This window comes from Myotis brandtii, unplaced genomic scaffold (assembly GCF_000412655.1).
Source record: "Myotis brandtii unplaced genomic scaffold, ASM41265v1 scaffold83, whole genome shotgun sequence".
Taxonomy (NCBI): Eukaryota; Metazoa; Chordata; class Mammalia; order Chiroptera; family Vespertilionidae; genus Myotis; species Myotis brandtii.
In genome coordinates this window covers 169785-187483 of record NW_005371371.1, presented here as the reverse complement: position 1 = coordinate 187483, position 17699 = coordinate 169785, and the positions used below count along the sequence as shown (strand labels likewise).

Genomic DNA, 17699 nt, shown 5'->3' with positions numbered 1-17699 from the left:
TATAGTTTAAGTTTAAAAAATTTGGCTCTCAAAAGAAATTTCAATCGTTGTACTGTTGATATTTGGCTCTGTTGACTAATGAATTTGCCGACCACTGTCTTAGACCATCGGATATTTGCCTTTATGTCATATAATAATATCACGTTGGAAAAGGTCCAGGGTGTTAATGTCCAATTTTGACTTGTAGAAATTAAAAATTTTTTTCTATTTAGAAAAAAATAGAACATATAACAAATGATTATTTTTCAAATAATTTGAAATGATTTTTTCAAATTATATAACAAATGATTATTTTTCAAATAATTTGAACTCTTAATTTTACAGCAAAACATGTTGATTCAAAATTGAGAGCGGGTAATAAAGAAGCAACAGATGAAGAGCTGGAGAGGATCCTTGACAAAATCATGATAATATTCAGGTTTATTCATGGTAAGAAATACTCTTGTTCTTATTAACATTGGGTATATAGAAAATGCTACATAATAAAAACATATATATACATATTTGGGCCCTATCTTTTCTTGAGAAAAATTGGCTAAAACATTTCCACTTTCATATTTGATTAAATAAAAAGTATTTTCTTTGTGGAAATTTAACACAAGGATTCAGTGAAATTAGAGCTGGCTTGCATCAGAATGAGCATTTCTTAGGGTTTTTCAGCAGTTAAAGTGAACATTTGCATATCATTTGTCTAATGTTATTTTCATTTGGTTATAAATAGGTAAAGATGTCTTTGAAGCATTTTATAAAAAAGATTTGGCAAAAAGACTCCTTGTGGGAAAAAGTGCCTCAGTCGATGCTGAAAAATCTATGTTGTCAAAACTAAAGCATGGTAAGCATGTGGAATCTGGGCTTTTGTCCTTCCTCTGGGCTGGGAATTTATTGCACTAACAACATGTTGCTCCTGGTGTTTTTCACCCACCCTTCACTTATGTCCTAGAATGTGGTGCTGCTTTCACCAGCAAACTGGAAGGCATGTTCAAGGACATGGAGCTCTCCAAGGACATCATGATTCATTTCAAGCAGGCAAGTTCTGTTTTTTTCAAGTATAACAGCTTTTTTAAAAGTATCCCACTTTAAATTATGTGAAATGGTTATGTAAAGTATGTAAATACTTACATAAATTAGGTAAAATTCTCATCCTTAAAAAAATTATACTGTTAATGTCTCACGTATTCAAATAACCTAAATTCAAAATGAAAAAGAAAAATAATCCCTAAATATGTATAATGAAAATTAGATTTAAATGAGTTTAATGATATCTTATATTGGTGACATAACCAAAAAAGAAAAAATATTATGAAGGCAAAAATACCATTTGCCTTTTTATAGGTTTTTATGATATTCTAAAATTATTTTGTCTTCATTTTCTTTGCTTTTAGTATATGCAGAATCAGAGTGACCCAGGCTCTATAGATCTAACAGTAAATATACTTACTATGGGATACTGGCCAACATATACACCTATGGAAGTACATTTAACTCCAGAAGTAAGTGTTTTAAAGACTATTCATCCTTTGTTTTAAATATATTAATACTTCCAAAACATTATTGAGAGACCAGTCGGGAGCCAAAAACCAGGATTACAGGCTTTATTAGGGGAAAAGACCTGCCGGGCTGTCTCGCAATGGGAGAACAGCAACCCCTGCAGAGGTGAGCAAACCTTTTGAGGGGAGGAATGGGAAGGAATGGGAAGGAATAGGGGCTTAGTGTACTCGGCACGCGCTGATTGGTGGCTTAATGTATGGTCCATATAGGAACAAGGGCTTAGGGTATTTGGCAGGTGTTGATTGGTGGTTCAATGTATAGTCCATATAAGTAAGGTACATGGTTAGTCACTCAGGTATTTCCTGGCTGCAGGTTACGTCATACTCCGCCCACCAGTAGGGGGAAGGGCGGATCTATCAATTATAGATGTCTTTCTTTGGTTCACCCATACTATGCACAGACATGTTATTTTTCAAAAGTTATTTAGTGCGAGGTTTTTTAAAATCATACACTCAAGCAAAAATCGAAATGATTGCTTTTGTCCCTGTCCACAGCTCCTTCAGCTCACCCATGTCCATTGGCTAACCATCAAGAAGGCATCAATGCAGGCACTTGTTGTTTTTGGTTTTTGTTTTTAATATATTTATTTCAGAGAGGAAGGGAGAAGGGGAGAGAGAAGTCTTGTGAATGGTACTACTGAGAGCTTATTATCTGTCAGCCACAACTTTGGGTACTCTGAGGATATGTAGATATGAGGGAGAATTCAGGGCTCAGGAATTTAAAATCCAGTGGGGGAAACAGCAGGAACACCATCAACTACAGTACCAGGTGTTACGGAAAAGGGCTGGTTCCAGCGTGGAATCTGGGAATTAAAGATGAGCAGGGATGAGGGCCTTCCAGCTGAAGGGGCTTCCAGAAAGGGCGAAAGGAAGTACAGACTCATGGCAGCTGGCAGTCTGGGTCAGAAATCGTCCCTCTTGAAGCTGCTTTTCCCATTTCCAAGACATTGTCTTTTCTTGATTTTGTTTGTTTGTTTCTGCACCCACTGGTCATTTGCCTTTTTGTTTTCTTCTTTTTTTATTTCTCCACCCATATCCTAAATGTTAACATTGTCCAGAATCGTCCTTCAGCTCCCTTCTCATTCCACACCTTTTCATTGAACTCAGCCCTCACCAGCTCTCAGCCTCCAGCATATGTGTCCTTGAGTGTACATAGATGACATCCAAGATTTCTCTCATTACCCTTCTCCCTCCCTCCCTGAGTCTCTTTATCCTGTGGGAAATGGGGATAGCACCTTAATCAGTTTTTCTATGAGAGGTAAAGCCTCTCTATGGCAAAGCTCGCCCACATGGATGTCATGCTTCCTCTATTCTAAATTAGTTGTAGGCCCCAACCCACCCACTTCTCTCATCCTCTCAGGCCTCCATGTATAGCCCTCTAAATGGAACCTCCTTCTCCAGAAAACCTCCACACCCTTAACCATCCCCAGCACATGAAGCTTGTTAAGACTTATCTCCCCAGTCACCTTCACCAGAAAGCACTCCCTTGAGTCCTCACCCCACTTCACCCCAGACTCCACCCTGGGCGTGCCTCTCTCATAGCACTGCAAGTTTATTCACTTCTTATTTTGAAATATTTCAGACTTATAGGAAATTAGCAAGAATAGTTCAAAGAATTTCCAGTACCCTTCACCCATTTTTTTTTAGCATTGCTCTTTATGCTTCATCATTCTGTTCCTCTCCATATATGTGCCATTTTTCTCCTGGTCCATTTGATAGTAAATTCATTTTATCCTTAATACTTTATTGATGTATTTTTATTTTTTTGTGAGAAGAGAGAGATCAATTTATAGTTCCACTTATTTATGCATTCTTATCAGTTGATTCTTGTATGTGCCCTGACTGGGATCGAACCTGTGGCCTTGGCATATGGGGACAGCACTCAACCCAGCGGTCGCCAACCTTTCAGACCTCATGGACCACCAGTGGTTGGCGACCACTGCTCTAACCAACTGAGCTACTTGGACAGGGCCTTTACCCTCATTACTTTAGTGGGATTTTCCCAAAAACATAACCAGAGAATGTTGTCAAATCCGGCTAGTTAACATTTAAGTAATTAATACTTTCATCAATACACAGCCAAGTTCTGTTTTTGTCAGTTGTCCCAACTATATCTTTTAGCATTTTTTTCTTGGTATCAGATCCAGTCCAGTACCCCATATTTCATTTAGTTGTGTCCTTCCATATGTAACAGCTACACAACCTTTCTTTTTCTTTCATGACACTACATGTGTTTGCTTGTTTTATTTTTGTTTTTTTTACAGTTGTACTCGGGATAAGATTTATTACAGCAAAAGTGCCATGTTTTTAAAATGCAGGCCAGTTTTCTTAGATTATCTCTGTTTGTTTGTCTGATTAGATTCAGTTCATGCATATTTAACCAGAATCCCACATGGGAGGTGTCATTTCCTCTCAGTATCATGTCCAGAGGCACACACTATTCTTTTGCTTCCATATAATCATTTGGTTAAGGTGTTACCTGGTTTCTCCACTCTACTGCTGGTATTTTTCCTTTTGTGATTATTAAGTAATTTGTGGGGAGATATTTTAAGACTATATAAACCTCTTATTTCCCCCATCAGACTCTCACCTGCTTGATTCCTGACTGAATCCATTTTTACCTTGATGAGCAGCGATTTTTTTTTTCTGTCCTTATGAGTATGAATTCATGGAATCTTACTTATTTGATGCCAAAATTGTCCCATATTTGGCTGGTAGGAGCACTTTTCAGCTGCCTCCTTGTCCTTTCAAAACACCCCTGCATATTTGAGTACTTTTTTATTTTCTGGCAAAGGTGTTTGAGGCTTACCATACTGTATTTTTTAAATTGTGGTAAAATATACCTACAACTTATCATTTTTTTAAAATATATTGATTTCAGAGAGGAAGGGAGAGGGAGAGAGAAATAGAAACATCAATGATGAGAGAGAATTGTTGATTGGCTGCCTCCTGCACGCCCCCAACTGGGGATCCAGCCCACAACTCGGGCATGTGCCCTGACTGGGAATCGAACAGTAACCTCCTGGTTCATAGGTCGACACTTAACCACTGAGCCATGCCAGCCAGGCAACTTGTCATTTTAAAGTGTACAGTTCAGTGGCATTAAATTGTACATCCATCGCCTCTGTCTAGTTCAGAACTTTTTCATCATCCCAAATAGAAACCCTGGACCCATTAATCAGCCACTCCCATTCCACCCCTACCATACACACACTGCCCCCTGCCCTGGGTAACCACTAATCCATTCTCTGTCTATGGATTGGCCTATACTGGACATTTCATATAAATGAAATCATGTAATATGTGGTCTTTTATGTCTGACTTCTTTAACTGTTTTTTCAAGGCTAACCTATGTTGTAGTATGTGTCACTGCTTCATTCCTTTTTAAGGCTGAATAATTTTCCATTGTTTGGATATACCACGCTTTGTTTATCCATTCATCCATTAATGGACACTTGGGTTGTTTCCCCTTTCGGCTATTGTGAATAATGCTGCTGTGTGTAATTTTTGTTTAAATAGATGTTGTCAGTTCTTCAGATATATCCCTAGAAGTAGGAATTTCTGGGTCATGCAATAATTCTGTTTACCAATTTTCCACAGTAGCTGCACCATTTTACATTACCATCAGCAACACAGAAAGGTTCCAGTTTCTCGACATCTTCAGTATTTGTTATTTTCAGTTCTTTGATAATAGCCATTTTAGTGAGTGTGAGTGGTATCCCATTTTGATTGGATTATCTTTTCCCTAAGAACTAATGTTGAGCATCTTTTCATGTACTTATTGGCCATTTGTAGATCTTCTTTGAAGAAGTCTATTTAAACCCTTTACCCATGTTTAAATTATGTTTTCTGTCTTTGTTGTTGAACTGTAAGAGTTCTTTCTATATTCTATATATATTAGACCCTTATTAGATATGTGATTTGCAAACATCTTCTCCCGTTCTGTGAGGTGTCTTGTTACTTTCTTAATAATGTCCTTTGCACAAAAGTTTTTAATTTTTATAAAGTCCAGTTAATCTGTTATTTCTATTGTTGCTTGTACTTTTGGTATCATATCTAAAAAAAACTATTGCCAAATCCAAGGTGATGAAATTTTAGCTCTATGTTTTCTTCTAAGAGTTTTATAGTTTTCGCGCTTACATTTAGGTTTTTGATCCATTTTGAGCCTGCAATCGTAAACTAGCACATAATAAGCACCCAATGTTAGTTGCTATATTATGATTATGATTATGATTATTATATTAGGAATTAATGTCAAGGAAATAATTTTTAGGAAAGGTATGCATTGAGTTTTATCACATTATTGACTTAATATTTAGGTGTTATATGGTTTAGTAGATATGTTTTCTAAAAAGTCCTTATACTTAAATACTTAAAAATGAATATACACTAACATACTTAGAAATGAAATGATACCATGCCTGGGATTTGATGTCGAAGTTGGGTAATGAAAAAGTATGACTGTATAGTTGAGTTTGAAGCGTGAAGAGGAGTTTGCCAAATAGATATGAGGCTGATAGGCATTTCTAACAGAGGCACTCACTGAAAGGGCACATCAGGCCCGGAACAGCAGGAATTATTCACTCAGCATCTGCAAGTATTTTATACAAAGTGTAGAGCAATGAAAATCCCAGACCTGGTTTTGCCCTCTTTCAGCTCTCTGTCCAGAGGAGCTATTCACAAATTGCAGTAACTATTATCAGAGCTAAGAGTGGTTGGAGAAGGCTTCTCTGAGGAAGCAGTTCTGAAAAATGAGTTGGTATTGTTAGGAAAGTGGCTTCCCAGATCTGGTAGAGGAGATGTGTGAGAGCCTGAGGGAGGATGAGACACTGTGCTCAGTGAAATGGAAAATGGGACTACAGAGCGTCGAGGGTGGGAGGCATAGGAGAGGCCAGTGAGGTCAGAAGTTTCAGAGGAAAGGGGCCTCAGCAAGCCATGGAAGAATTTTACTCTTAGGAAGAATGTGGAAGTGGTGCAAAATTGGGGAGAGGGAGAAGGCCATGGAGATGCCAGCATGTGTGGAGTGGGTGGAAAGACAAACCATAGGAGACTCAGAAAGTGTGGACATAGAGACATAGAGACAGGAATTCCTGTCCAAGCGATGAGTGTCATAGACACCAGGAGGAAGCAGGAGGCTGCTTCATGGGAAGCTGTTGAGAGGGATCATCAAGCCTGAGGAGAGCCATTAGTTTTGGCAGCACAGACCACTGGTGATCCTGAATGCAGAGTAAAGCAGATGTGAAAGGAACTAAAGAAAATAATGAGCAAAAGGAAGTTAGAGAAACAGATGTAGTGCACATAAACATTCTAGAGAAACACTATCAGAGGAATAAGACAGTCTGTCCATAAACAGGAACAGGTTCAGAAGTGGGAAAGGAGGGGACACCTGGAGGAGGAGGAGGGGGAGCTCGGGGGCTTAAAATGAGATATCAGCAATAAAAAAACTGGCTGAAAGTTTGCAAGGTGTAGGAAATCTTCCATGTAAATAATGGCTAGCTTATGTCACGCTTCCTATGCATACACTGTCCTAAGTGTTTTATATTAACCTTCACAGCAGCTCGATGCCCAGGTCTTGCCATTATCACGGATCATGGTTCAGAGATGAGGCATCCCAAGGCCCTAAGAGCAGTTAGGAGTCAGTGAGAGCTTGAGCTAAGACCTGGTAAGGTACACCTGGGCCTTAGACAGCGTCACTGAGGATGATCGCTGTGGTCTTCATTACATGTGCTATCAGCCACGGAAGCTTGGGTGTGGGGTGTGGAGACTACAAAATACAACCTGTTTGTACATAAAACAGTAGTTCAAGTGTTATCCCATTGTGTGAGGGAAAACCCCAATGTCCTAGGTAGTGAACATTTTTCACAGGTAACAGAATCCAGAAAAATAACTGTCAAAACAGAACTGATATTTTTATTTAGCTGTGAAAAATTGTAAATTGAATGATTAATAGTGTTTAGCATAATTAAATTGTTTTCCTTTGCTTGACAGATGATTAAACTTCAGGAAGTATTTAAGACATTTTATCTCGGAAAGCACAGTGGTCGAAAACTTCAATGGCAAACTACATTGGGACATGCTGTTTTAAAAGCAGAGTTTAAGGAAGTAAGTTCTTTGTTAAATATACTTTTTATTTTTGTAAGTATGTTAACAATTTTTAAAATTGTGATTGAACTTTGGTAGCAAAGAAAGGAAAATATTCAGTATAACTCAACACTGGCTTTTGTAGGTGATAAAATTGGAACAGTTGAAGGATTAATATCCCAATCAATAATAAGTCAACAGGAATAGAAAAACATTTACCTAATTGAAAAATGAGCAAAGGATGTGGAGAGGCAACTCATAAAAGCAAGACTAAAAAATCAATATCCATGAAAATGTGTTCCACTTCTCTGCCAATCAAAAGGTTGCAAATTAAAACACAATAAAGTGCCACTTTTGATTATGAAATTGATAAAGGCTAAAATTAAAAGAAACAGCAACTCTTGCCCATTGCTGGAGGGAGGGATAACGTGAGCTTTATGAAGGGTGGTTTGACAATGTATATCTCAAAACCTCTCCAAACATGCTTTGTTGCATTAGCTTCAATTCTGGGAATTCATCTTAATAAGACCTTTTCTCAGGTTAATGAATAAAAATGTCTGTTGCAGTGCTATTTTTTTAATGGTTTTTTAAAATATATTTTTATTGATTTCAGAGAGAGAGATAGAAATATCAGTGATGAGAGAAAATCATTGATTGGCTGCCTCCTGTATGCCCCACTCTAGGGATCGAGCCCACAACCCAGGCATGTGCCCTGAACGGGAATCGAACCATGCCCTCCTGGTTCATAGGTCGATGCTCAACCACTAAGCCACACCAACAAGGCTGCAGTGCTATTTTTAAAAATGATCATTTAAAATGGGAAATGCATACAATGTATTGATAAATGAAAGAAGCATGTCACAAAACAGTCCCTTCATATTCGAATTTAACTTTAATTTTATAAATAAACTTATGTACACTAAGCAAAAACAAACAAGATTTCTATTTTGCTGGCTATTATAATACATTATCTATACACTATTATAAATTATACAGTTGACCCTTGAACAACTATGGTTTGAACTGTGTGGGTCCACTTATATGCGGATTTTATTTTTAAAAAAGTAGCCCTAACCGGTTTGGCTCAACGGATAGAGCGTCGGCCTGCAGACTCAAGGGTCCCAGGTTTGATTCCAGTCAAGGGCATGTACCTTGGTTGCGGGCACATCCCCAGTGGGGAGTGTGCAGGAGGCAGCTGATCGATGTTTCTCCCTCATCGATGTTTCTAACTCTCTATCCCTCTCCCTTCCTCTCTGCAAAAAATCAATAAAATATTTTTTTTTAATTTTTTAAAAAAGTATAAGTGGCAGATGATCTATAGATGCAATGCAATTCCTATCAAGATACCAGTGGAGTATTTCACAGAACTAGAACAAACATTCCAAAATATTTATATGGAACCACAAAAGACCCAGAATAGCTACAGAAATCTTGAGAAAGAACAAAGTTGGAGGAATCACGCTACCCGGTAAACTATACTATAAGGCCATGGTAATCAAAACCATGTTACTGGCATAAAAATAGACATATAGATCAATGAAATAGAATATAGAGCCCAGAAATAAACCCATGCCTTTATGATTAATGTTTGACAAAGGAGGCAAGAACATACAATGGAATAAAGACAGTCTATTCAACAAATGGTGTTGGGAAAATTGGATACCTGCAAAAAAGTGAAACTAAATCACTTTTGGACACCATATACAAGAATAAACTTCAAAAGGGATTAAAGATTTAAATGTAAGACTCGAAATTATAAAAATCCTAGAAGAACACATATGCAGTAAAATCTGTGACAATTCTCTTAGCAATATTTTATTTATATATATCTGTCTGTCTATCTATCTATCTATCCATCTATCTATCTTTGGGCAAGGGAAACCAAAGAAAAAATAACAAATGAGACTACATCAAACTAAAATGTTTTTGCACAGCAAAGGAAACCATCAACAAACTGAAAAGACAACCCACTGAATGGGAGAACGTATTCACCAATACATCTGATAAGGGGTTAATATACAAAATTTATAAAGATTTTATAAAACTCAACACCAAAACAATAAAATTAAAAAATGGGCAAAGGACCTAAAATAGACATTTCTCGGAAGAGGACATACATACGAAAAGATGCAAATTAAAACCACAATGAGATATCACCTCACACCTGTCAGAATGGCTTTCTTCAGTAACTCAACAAATAGTGTTGGTGAGGATGTGGAGAAAAAGGAACCCTTGTGCACTGTTGGTGGAAATGCAGATTGGTGCAGCCCCTATGAAAAAAAATTAAAAATGGAACTACCTTATGACCCAGCAATTCCACTTACAGGAATATAATCCAAAGAAACCCGAAACACTAATTCCAAAGAATGTATGCCCCCCTATGTTTATTGCAGCATTATTTATAACTAGAGGCCTGGTGCATGAAATTTGAGCATGGGTAGGGTCCCTAGGCCTGGCCGGCGATCAGGGCCAATTGGGGCCTTACAGCTGCGGGCTGGGGCCTCCCTTCTTTGGCTGCTGGCTTCTGGCTGGGGCCTTCCTTTGTTTCACGCCACCCCCTGGTGGTCAACGCACGTCATAGCAAGTGGTTGAGCAGCCTTAGCATCTCATTAGCATATTACGCTAATGAGCGACCGGACGCTTAGCATATCAGGCTTTTATTATATAGGATTATGCATTCATGTTGCATTGTGTTTTGTTGTGCAGGGTTATACACATAAAACCACACCTACTAGTCTTTAAGGTATTATAAAAGTTAAGCTATGATCCCCTCACTGCCAGCTTCAGAACTGAACCTCTGCAGAATGATCTCCTCACTGCGATTCTTCCCTTCCATGGCTAGGCTTGAGGATGAAGCACTCACAGCATGCTCTGTTGTCCACACAGAACTAATTATGTGTGGAAAGCCTCTATAGTGGGGACTTTTTAAATAGAGGTGGGGCCCAGCCAGCGTAGCTCAGTAGTTGAGTGTCGCCCTATGAAACGAGGTCATGGTTCGATTCCCAGTCAGGGCACATGCCCAGCTTTGGGGTCCATCTCCAGTGTGGGGCATGCAAGAGGCAACCAATCAATGATGCTCTCTCATCATTGATGTTTCTCTCTCCCTCTCCCTTCCTCTCTGAAATCAATAAAAATATATTTTAAAAAAAAATAGAGGTGTGAAATTATGTGAGGTCCAAAACTGGGTTATATTAGTCATGTACATCACAAGCACATATAAAGGGAAACTGGCCAACAGATTATGATCATTTATGTGCTTATTTCATTACTCATTCTTTAACAATGATGTTAGCTGGATCTTTTGCTAGCTCCCCTGTCCATACAGGTTTTGTCACTGGGCCTTCTCATGCTCTGTCCACTCATTCCAGTGGCATTCCTAACCATTAAGAGGACCTCGGCAAGCTAAAATGGGACCCAAGGGTGCTGTTAGATTTGTGTCAGCAACATCTGACTTCAAATAATGATAATCACCTTGTTCAACACAATTTACTAAAGAACTTTTTTACTACTTTAAAAAATATTTCAAGCGAAGAATTTTTAAGTGCAATACCAAGTCATTTTATGCTTGTATAATTAGTAACATAATTTCTTCTTATTTGGTGGCTAATTAGTAATTTCTTATACCCTCTTCCCCCAAAGTTTGAGAGCAAAAGAAAGCTTCTTAAAAGTTTTCAAGATTGTGCAAACATAGCTTCATGCATGATATATTTGTTTTCTTTAAGGGAAAGAAAGAGTTCCAGGTATCCCTCTTCCAGACTCTGGTGCTTCTCATGTTCAATGAAGGGGACGGATTCAGCTTTGAAGACATAAAAATGGCCACTGGGATAGGTATGAAAACACTTTTATGAATGTGTGGTTTTTGAGTGCCCTTGTTTTTAAACACTTACTCGTTTAAGACTGTGTCTCTGCTTGTCGCACTTGAGAGAGTGGTTTCTTTCATTTTTGTTGTGTCATTATTCATTTTAATGCTAATCTCTGCCTGCATTTTTCTCCCCATCCAGAGGACAGTGAATTGCGGAGAACATTACAGTCACTGGCCTGTGGCAAAGCACGAGTTCTGATTAAAAGTCCCAAAGGAAAGGAGGTAGAAGATGGAGACAAATTCATTTTTAACGGAGATTTCAAACACAAGTTATTTCGAATAAAGATCAATCAAATTCAGATGAAGGAAACCGTATGTATAAACTTTCTCTTTTTACTTATAGGGAGGGTGTTCACCAAGGAATCACTGGTTTTTATAATTTCTTGACTGTAAGAGTTCTGAAGTATATTTCTAAAGTATCTAATTTGAATACAGTGTTTATAAGAGTATTCATTTTAATTTAGCTTTTGTTAACTTTATATTCACAAGAATGAAAATCAAAAAGAAATGCATTTAAGTTATTCACAAAAGTGGTGTGATAAATCAGAGCTTCCTATATCAAATTCTGTTAGTGGAGAGAGCATGTCATTTCCAAAACCCAGTGACTTGTCTTTTTATTTTTGCACAGCACATTTCAGCCATTCTCTCAGCCTCGGCCTCAGCCAGGGTCCTGGGGTGGAAGTGGTAAGAGTTGTGGGTGTCAAGGACCCACTGACATTGTATCTGTGATCTGTGTACAGGTGGAGCATCTGTAGCTTTGATCAGATTCTCAAGGTTCGTGTCCAGAGCAGGTTCTGGCCCACTGCCCTCAGGCCCTTCCTAATGCAGAAGTCCTTGCACCCCTGGGCTGTTATCAAACATACAGGCCAGGTGGGCAGGCCCACCCCTGGCACCCCACTTATATAACAGGGTGTCCAGCTGGCCCCCTTGTACATGTTAATGACTTGAAGAGAGGCCTTTTGAATGAGTGAGGTCAATTCAGACAACCCAAGGGCAGCTTTCATTGATCTAAAGTGGTATCACAAATACTTTCTCCACCTCCAGCAGAAGACAGTGATTGCTTTACTTACATAGAGGTGTTCAAAGCAGCCTTCAGAAAATATGTTCAGACTACACAAAAGAAATAAAAACAAAAACAATAAATATATAAAAGATGTTCTCTCACCAATAATTTTTATGAAATTCAAATTAAAGTAACATTCCATTTTTAATCTGTCACTTTGGGAAATGTTTAAAAGTTTGTCATATCCAGGGCTGGTAATATATGGGGAAAACAGACATTCATTTTTAAGGGTTTTTTTGTTTGTTTGGGTTTTTTTGGTTTTTTTAAAAAATATATTTTATTGATTTTTTACAGAGAGGAGGGGAGAGGGATAGAGAGTTAGAAACATCGATGAGAGAGAAACATCGATCAGCTGCCTCCTGCACACTCCCCACTGGGGATGTGCCCGCAACCAAGGTACATGCCCTTGACCGGAATCGAACCCGGGACCCTTCAGTCCGCAGGCCGATGCTCTATCCCAGGGGTCCTCAAACTACGGCCCGTGGTCCACATGCAAATACAAATATTGTATTTGTTCCCGTTTTGTTTTTTTACTTCAAAATAAGGTATGTGCAGTGTGCATAGGAATTTGTTCATAGTTTTTTTTTAAACTATAGTCCGGCCCTCCAACGGTCTGAGGGACAGTGAACTGGCCCCCTGTTTAAAAAGTTTGAGGACCCCTGCTCTATCCACTGAGCCAAACCAGTTAGGGCTGTTTGTTTGTTTTTAAGATGTTTGACATACACAGACCTGCCTATCCCCCACCCTTCTTTGATCTGCGGGCTCCTATTAGGTTGTTTTAAAATATATATATATATTTTTTATTTTTATTTTTTTAATTTCAGAGAGGAAGGGAGAGGAAGAAAGAGAGAGAAGCATCAATGAAAAGAATCATTGATCGGCTACCTCCTACCTTATATGCCCCCTACAGGGGATCAAGCCCACAACCCGGGCGTGTGCCCTGACCTGGAATCAAACCATGACCTCCCTGTTCACAGGTCAATGCTCAACCACTAAGCCACTGTGGTTGGGTTTTTTTAACCATCAAGTTGTTGTTATCAGCATTTGCTGTTTGCTTCTGGTAACAGCTCTTAATCTGTTCAAGTTCTTTTATTTTTTCTAATTACTCCTTATATATTCAAGTTTGTTTTAAATCAAGAATAGATTTTCAGTTTTGTCATGCCTTATCAAGGTGATTATAATCTAACCTTGAAATTACTGTGATGATTTCTGTCACATTAGTAGATTCCCAATGCTGAGAAAAGTTTACATTTCTGGAATAAATTCTGATGGCTAGTATGCTTTGTTTTGTTTTCATTACTGTGCTCCTGGATTTAATCCAGGATTATATAGGGTTTTTACAGCTTTTCTATAACTTTTTAAATTATTTTTCAATGTTTGGTACTGACGTTGCACTCCTTGGAAGCTAGGTTTTATTAGAACACAATGCATAGCAGAACAAGATTCATTTAAAGTTTGGCCTTTCTTGGCATCCAAAGTTTCTAGTCAACGTCAACAGTATGACATAATTAATACTAAAATATATCTTTACACTTCACTATTTGTCTTTTTTGTGCAGGTTGAAGAACAAGTCAGCACCACTGAGCGAGTGTTTCAGGATAGACAGTATCAGATTGATGCTGCCATCGTCAGAATAATGAAGATGAGAAAGACTCTGGGTCATAATCTCCTAGTGTCGGAATTGTATAACCAGCTGAAATTTCCAGTAAAGGTAAATGCATATTGGCTTAATTAAAACTGTAGCATTGTGCCAAACCATTGGCAAATAATGTTCGATTCTCATTACCTTCAGAATCATATCATTTGTTCTATATTATAAGTGATAATTTGCTTCAAAAATCTACCTTTATGTATATACTAAGTCTAGAAAACCTGGCAAATGATGAGAGTAGGAACTTTATCTCAAATGTTGTTCATCACCATTATGGGAGTGATATACTTAAAATTCCCACTCTAGAAGGGAGAAGGTACTACATGGAAATGGACATTCATTATCAGTAGTTGTAACAATTCAGGTTATATCACAGGATTTTAAGGAGATCATGCTAACTAATAAGCATTTTGCAAACTACAAAGCATTCTTTACCTCAGTAATATGTCTTCGTTGCTATTGAGTAAAAAGTCTACCCTAAAACCTTTCAGTCCGAACATATTTCCAGAACTGAGACCTGTCCTGGCTGTATATGGAGTACAGGATAGGATAAGTGAGAGAAGCATTATGAAGAGCTTTAAAGCATGTATAAATCCATCTAGAAAGTATGGGACTCTCATGGCACCTGGCCTTTCAGTGACTAAGCCTGCCACATGTGCTTTTGAGGTGGAAGTACCCTGAGTTTGTGTTGTCCAGTTTGATAAAAGACCAGCTGACCCTCCCTTCTCACCAAGGGAGTCGAGGTGGACCAATGAGTCTCGACACTGAAATGGCAGGTGAGAATGCCATCCTGCCTCGGCAAATATTGGGTTTCTGTACTCTGCAGAGGCAATGTGTGCTCCACCGTGCTCTGCTCAGTCATGGAACACTGCCTCATACACCATTCCTCCCGACCATGAGCCAGGGAGAGTGTTGATTTTCCCCTCTGCAGATGAGAGGCCCAGCAATTAAAAGACTAAATAGCAAGTAAGGTGTGCATACACCCATAGCGCCTAGTTCTATTTTGATAGGTAATTGGGTTTCAGCCACATATTGGAAAATGTATGACGTATCACTGAATAGAAAGTTACGATGTTTGGAAGAAAGAACATACAGGTAAAAAAACTTGCTCATAATTGTCAGCATAATCGTGCTTCCTAACAGCAGAGCCAGAGGGCGCTCTTCCTGGGCTGACATGTCATGGTGTGGACATATATCAATTCAGTCATCTACTTTTAGCAAAGGAACACTCAGAATTTGTGATTGTACTGTATAAATATAGCATATATAGTAAATATTAGTTCTTAGGGAGAAATATCCTTAACAGATGAAAGTACCTTGAGACATTATCAGATTTCCCTTTCAAACAAACAGAAATGTATTGCCTAATAGGATCTGCCATGTACTTATATTCATTAGTGATCATAAATAATGTATTTACATTTCACAAGTTTCATATTTCCCACAGGAAGGCCTAAAAATTCACATGGAGCACTTTGATCGAGAAATAATGTTAACATTGTCTTTGAAGTAGGAAGTTTTAGTATCATTTTGTAATTACAAATAAATATGTATATTTATATAATTATGTGTAAAATGAGCATAATTATAAATCACATATTTCATGCATGATGTTATATTCCCCTATGTTTGCAAATTTAATTCCACTGTAATTGGGTGTGTGTTTGTTTTTTTTCTTTTTTAGCCTGGAGATTTGAAAAAGAGAATTGAATCTCTTATAGACAGAGACTATATGGAGAGAGATAAAGACAATCCAAATCAGTACCATTACGTGGCCTGATGCATTGGCCAGCTGTTTTCTCTCAGTGAGACACTGGAATGTATCTCCAGAGCAGTGAAACACCTCTGTGCTGTTTCCAGGGCTTTCTGGGATTGAGCCAGCACAGATACTTTGGATTCGAAGGAAAGGAGATGATTCTTGAATAACCCTTCACAAGGCTTAAGGATTTGCAAATGGCATATATATCTTTTCACCCTCCAGTTCTTCCTCTTGTTCTTTTAGGCATTTAAGTTGTTTCCATTGCTCTGTGCAGAATGACATTGGGATTGGACAAGAAGATACTGGTTAAATGAGGTTCCTTTGTAAGGTGGTGTTCTTGTGGCAAAAAAAACTGAAAGTTTGGTTTGTTTTTGTGTGTGATCATGAATGCACAATAAAAAGACCCTCTATGCTGCATTCTTTAGCTACAGAGATTACTTAGGTATTCCTGAAGATAAGCTATTTTAGTTGATGAACACTTAGATTAAAACAAGAACCCTTAATTGGTGAACATTAAGAAGAAAGTCAGTGTTAAAAACTGGCTTATTAATTATGCAATCTAAATACTGGCATCTGTTTTTCATTTATTTTTAAAAAGTTTTAAACTTTAATGACTGATTTTTCTATAATGAGGTTTCTCGGTGAGATCTCTGATGTGCCAAGAGGACATCGGGTCTGATGTGTTTGGAGCAATGAACCCATCAGCGTCTTTATTTCCACTGAATTATTTGTGAATTTTCTGTTTAAGGTTTTGGGGGGAGAGTGTGTTTGTGTTTACCATTCTAAGATTGAGTCTAGCAGTCCCTGTATTTTGCATTGGGGTAACTGCTGTTTGATTTTTTTTTAATTGCAGTATTTGTATGAATGGTATAATAAAGTTTGGTTTTGTTCTTACAGTCACGCACAGGGACAGTCGTCATTCTCTGTGCCATAACCACTGTAAAATGTTTTATAGGAGACTTAAAGTCTTTATTGTGAAGCAGAGGTTATTTTGTCAAAAGATTAAAAGGATTTCATTGGCACCTGGTTTCATGTTGTGTATGTATAGTGAAGTTGAATAGCAGATTATGTTAGTATGGTAACTATAACAAAGATACTTTTAGATAACATTTAAAACTACTTTATATTTTACATAATGGCATGTTTCATTTTTATTAAAAACTACCAAAGGAATTTTGATCATGGTATAAGTGTTTAAAGCAATATTTTCTGGACTATAACAAGTTTATATAATTTGATTTTGTGCTAAATTATTCAAAGATTCTGCATTTTTGAAACATGCGTGTTTAAAATACGACATCTTATGGGTTTCCATATGAAAATCCTCTAAGTATCATTTCTATATTTGTAAATTTTCATTTGAGTTCTATGATATATGGTCTATAAAACACCAAATAGATTTCTACTTCTTATATTTTAAGTTCACTGTCTCTAGAGATTAATATTGTAACTTAATGTAGACTTACTCTGAATAAAATTAGTTTAATTGGCCTTAAAATTACATTAATAAAACTTTGTGGTATGCAGATGACATTCCTCATAAATCTTTAGCAACTTAAAATTCATTACTAATACAATAGACAGAACCAGAAGCAGGGCAAATGCCCATCACCCTCTCAGGTAATGATTCTTTCCTGTCCGCTTTCACAAGCTACTCAGCAAAACATCAGCAGACTGGTCTGGCTTCACCGTGAGCAACATACTATGCCTCTTATTGTGCTTGTTTTTATCCATTC

At 37.7% G+C, this 17699-nt stretch overlaps 1 protein-coding gene and 1 long non-coding RNA gene across 5 annotated transcripts in view; both read left to right on the top strand.

Annotated features, from left to right (window-relative positions):
* CUL4A (cullin 4A) overlaps positions 1-16985 on the top strand; it is a 58410-nt gene extending 41425 nt beyond the window's left edge. For 3 of the 4 annotated variants that reach the window (XM_014531935.1, XM_014531933.1, XM_014531936.1), the window contains 9 exons: positions 325-429; positions 722-832; positions 941-1026; positions 1383-1490; positions 7536-7649; positions 11351-11456; positions 11630-11802; positions 14112-14264; positions 15889-16985. In XM_014531935.1, the coding sequence (XP_014387421.1) occupies positions 325-429; positions 722-832; positions 941-1026; positions 1383-1490; positions 7536-7649; positions 11351-11456; positions 11630-11802; positions 14112-14264; positions 15889-15984 (1052 nt within the window). In that variant the 3' untranslated portion in view covers positions 15985-16985. Of the gene's footprint in view, positions 1-324; positions 430-721; positions 833-940; positions 1027-1382; positions 1491-7535; positions 7650-11350; positions 11457-11629; positions 11803-12118; positions 12194-14111; positions 14265-15888 lie in introns of those variants that run through there. The other variant, XM_014531934.1, reaches the window with a different exon arrangement.
* LOC106724452 overlaps positions 1-17489 on the top strand; it is a 59614-nt gene extending 42125 nt beyond the window's left edge. The window contains exon 2 of the long non-coding RNA XR_001360253.1: positions 16207-17489. This is a non-coding gene — a long non-coding RNA (uncharacterized LOC106724452). The remainder of the gene's footprint in view (positions 1-16206) is intronic.
* Positions 17490-17699: the final 210 nt, after the last annotated feature.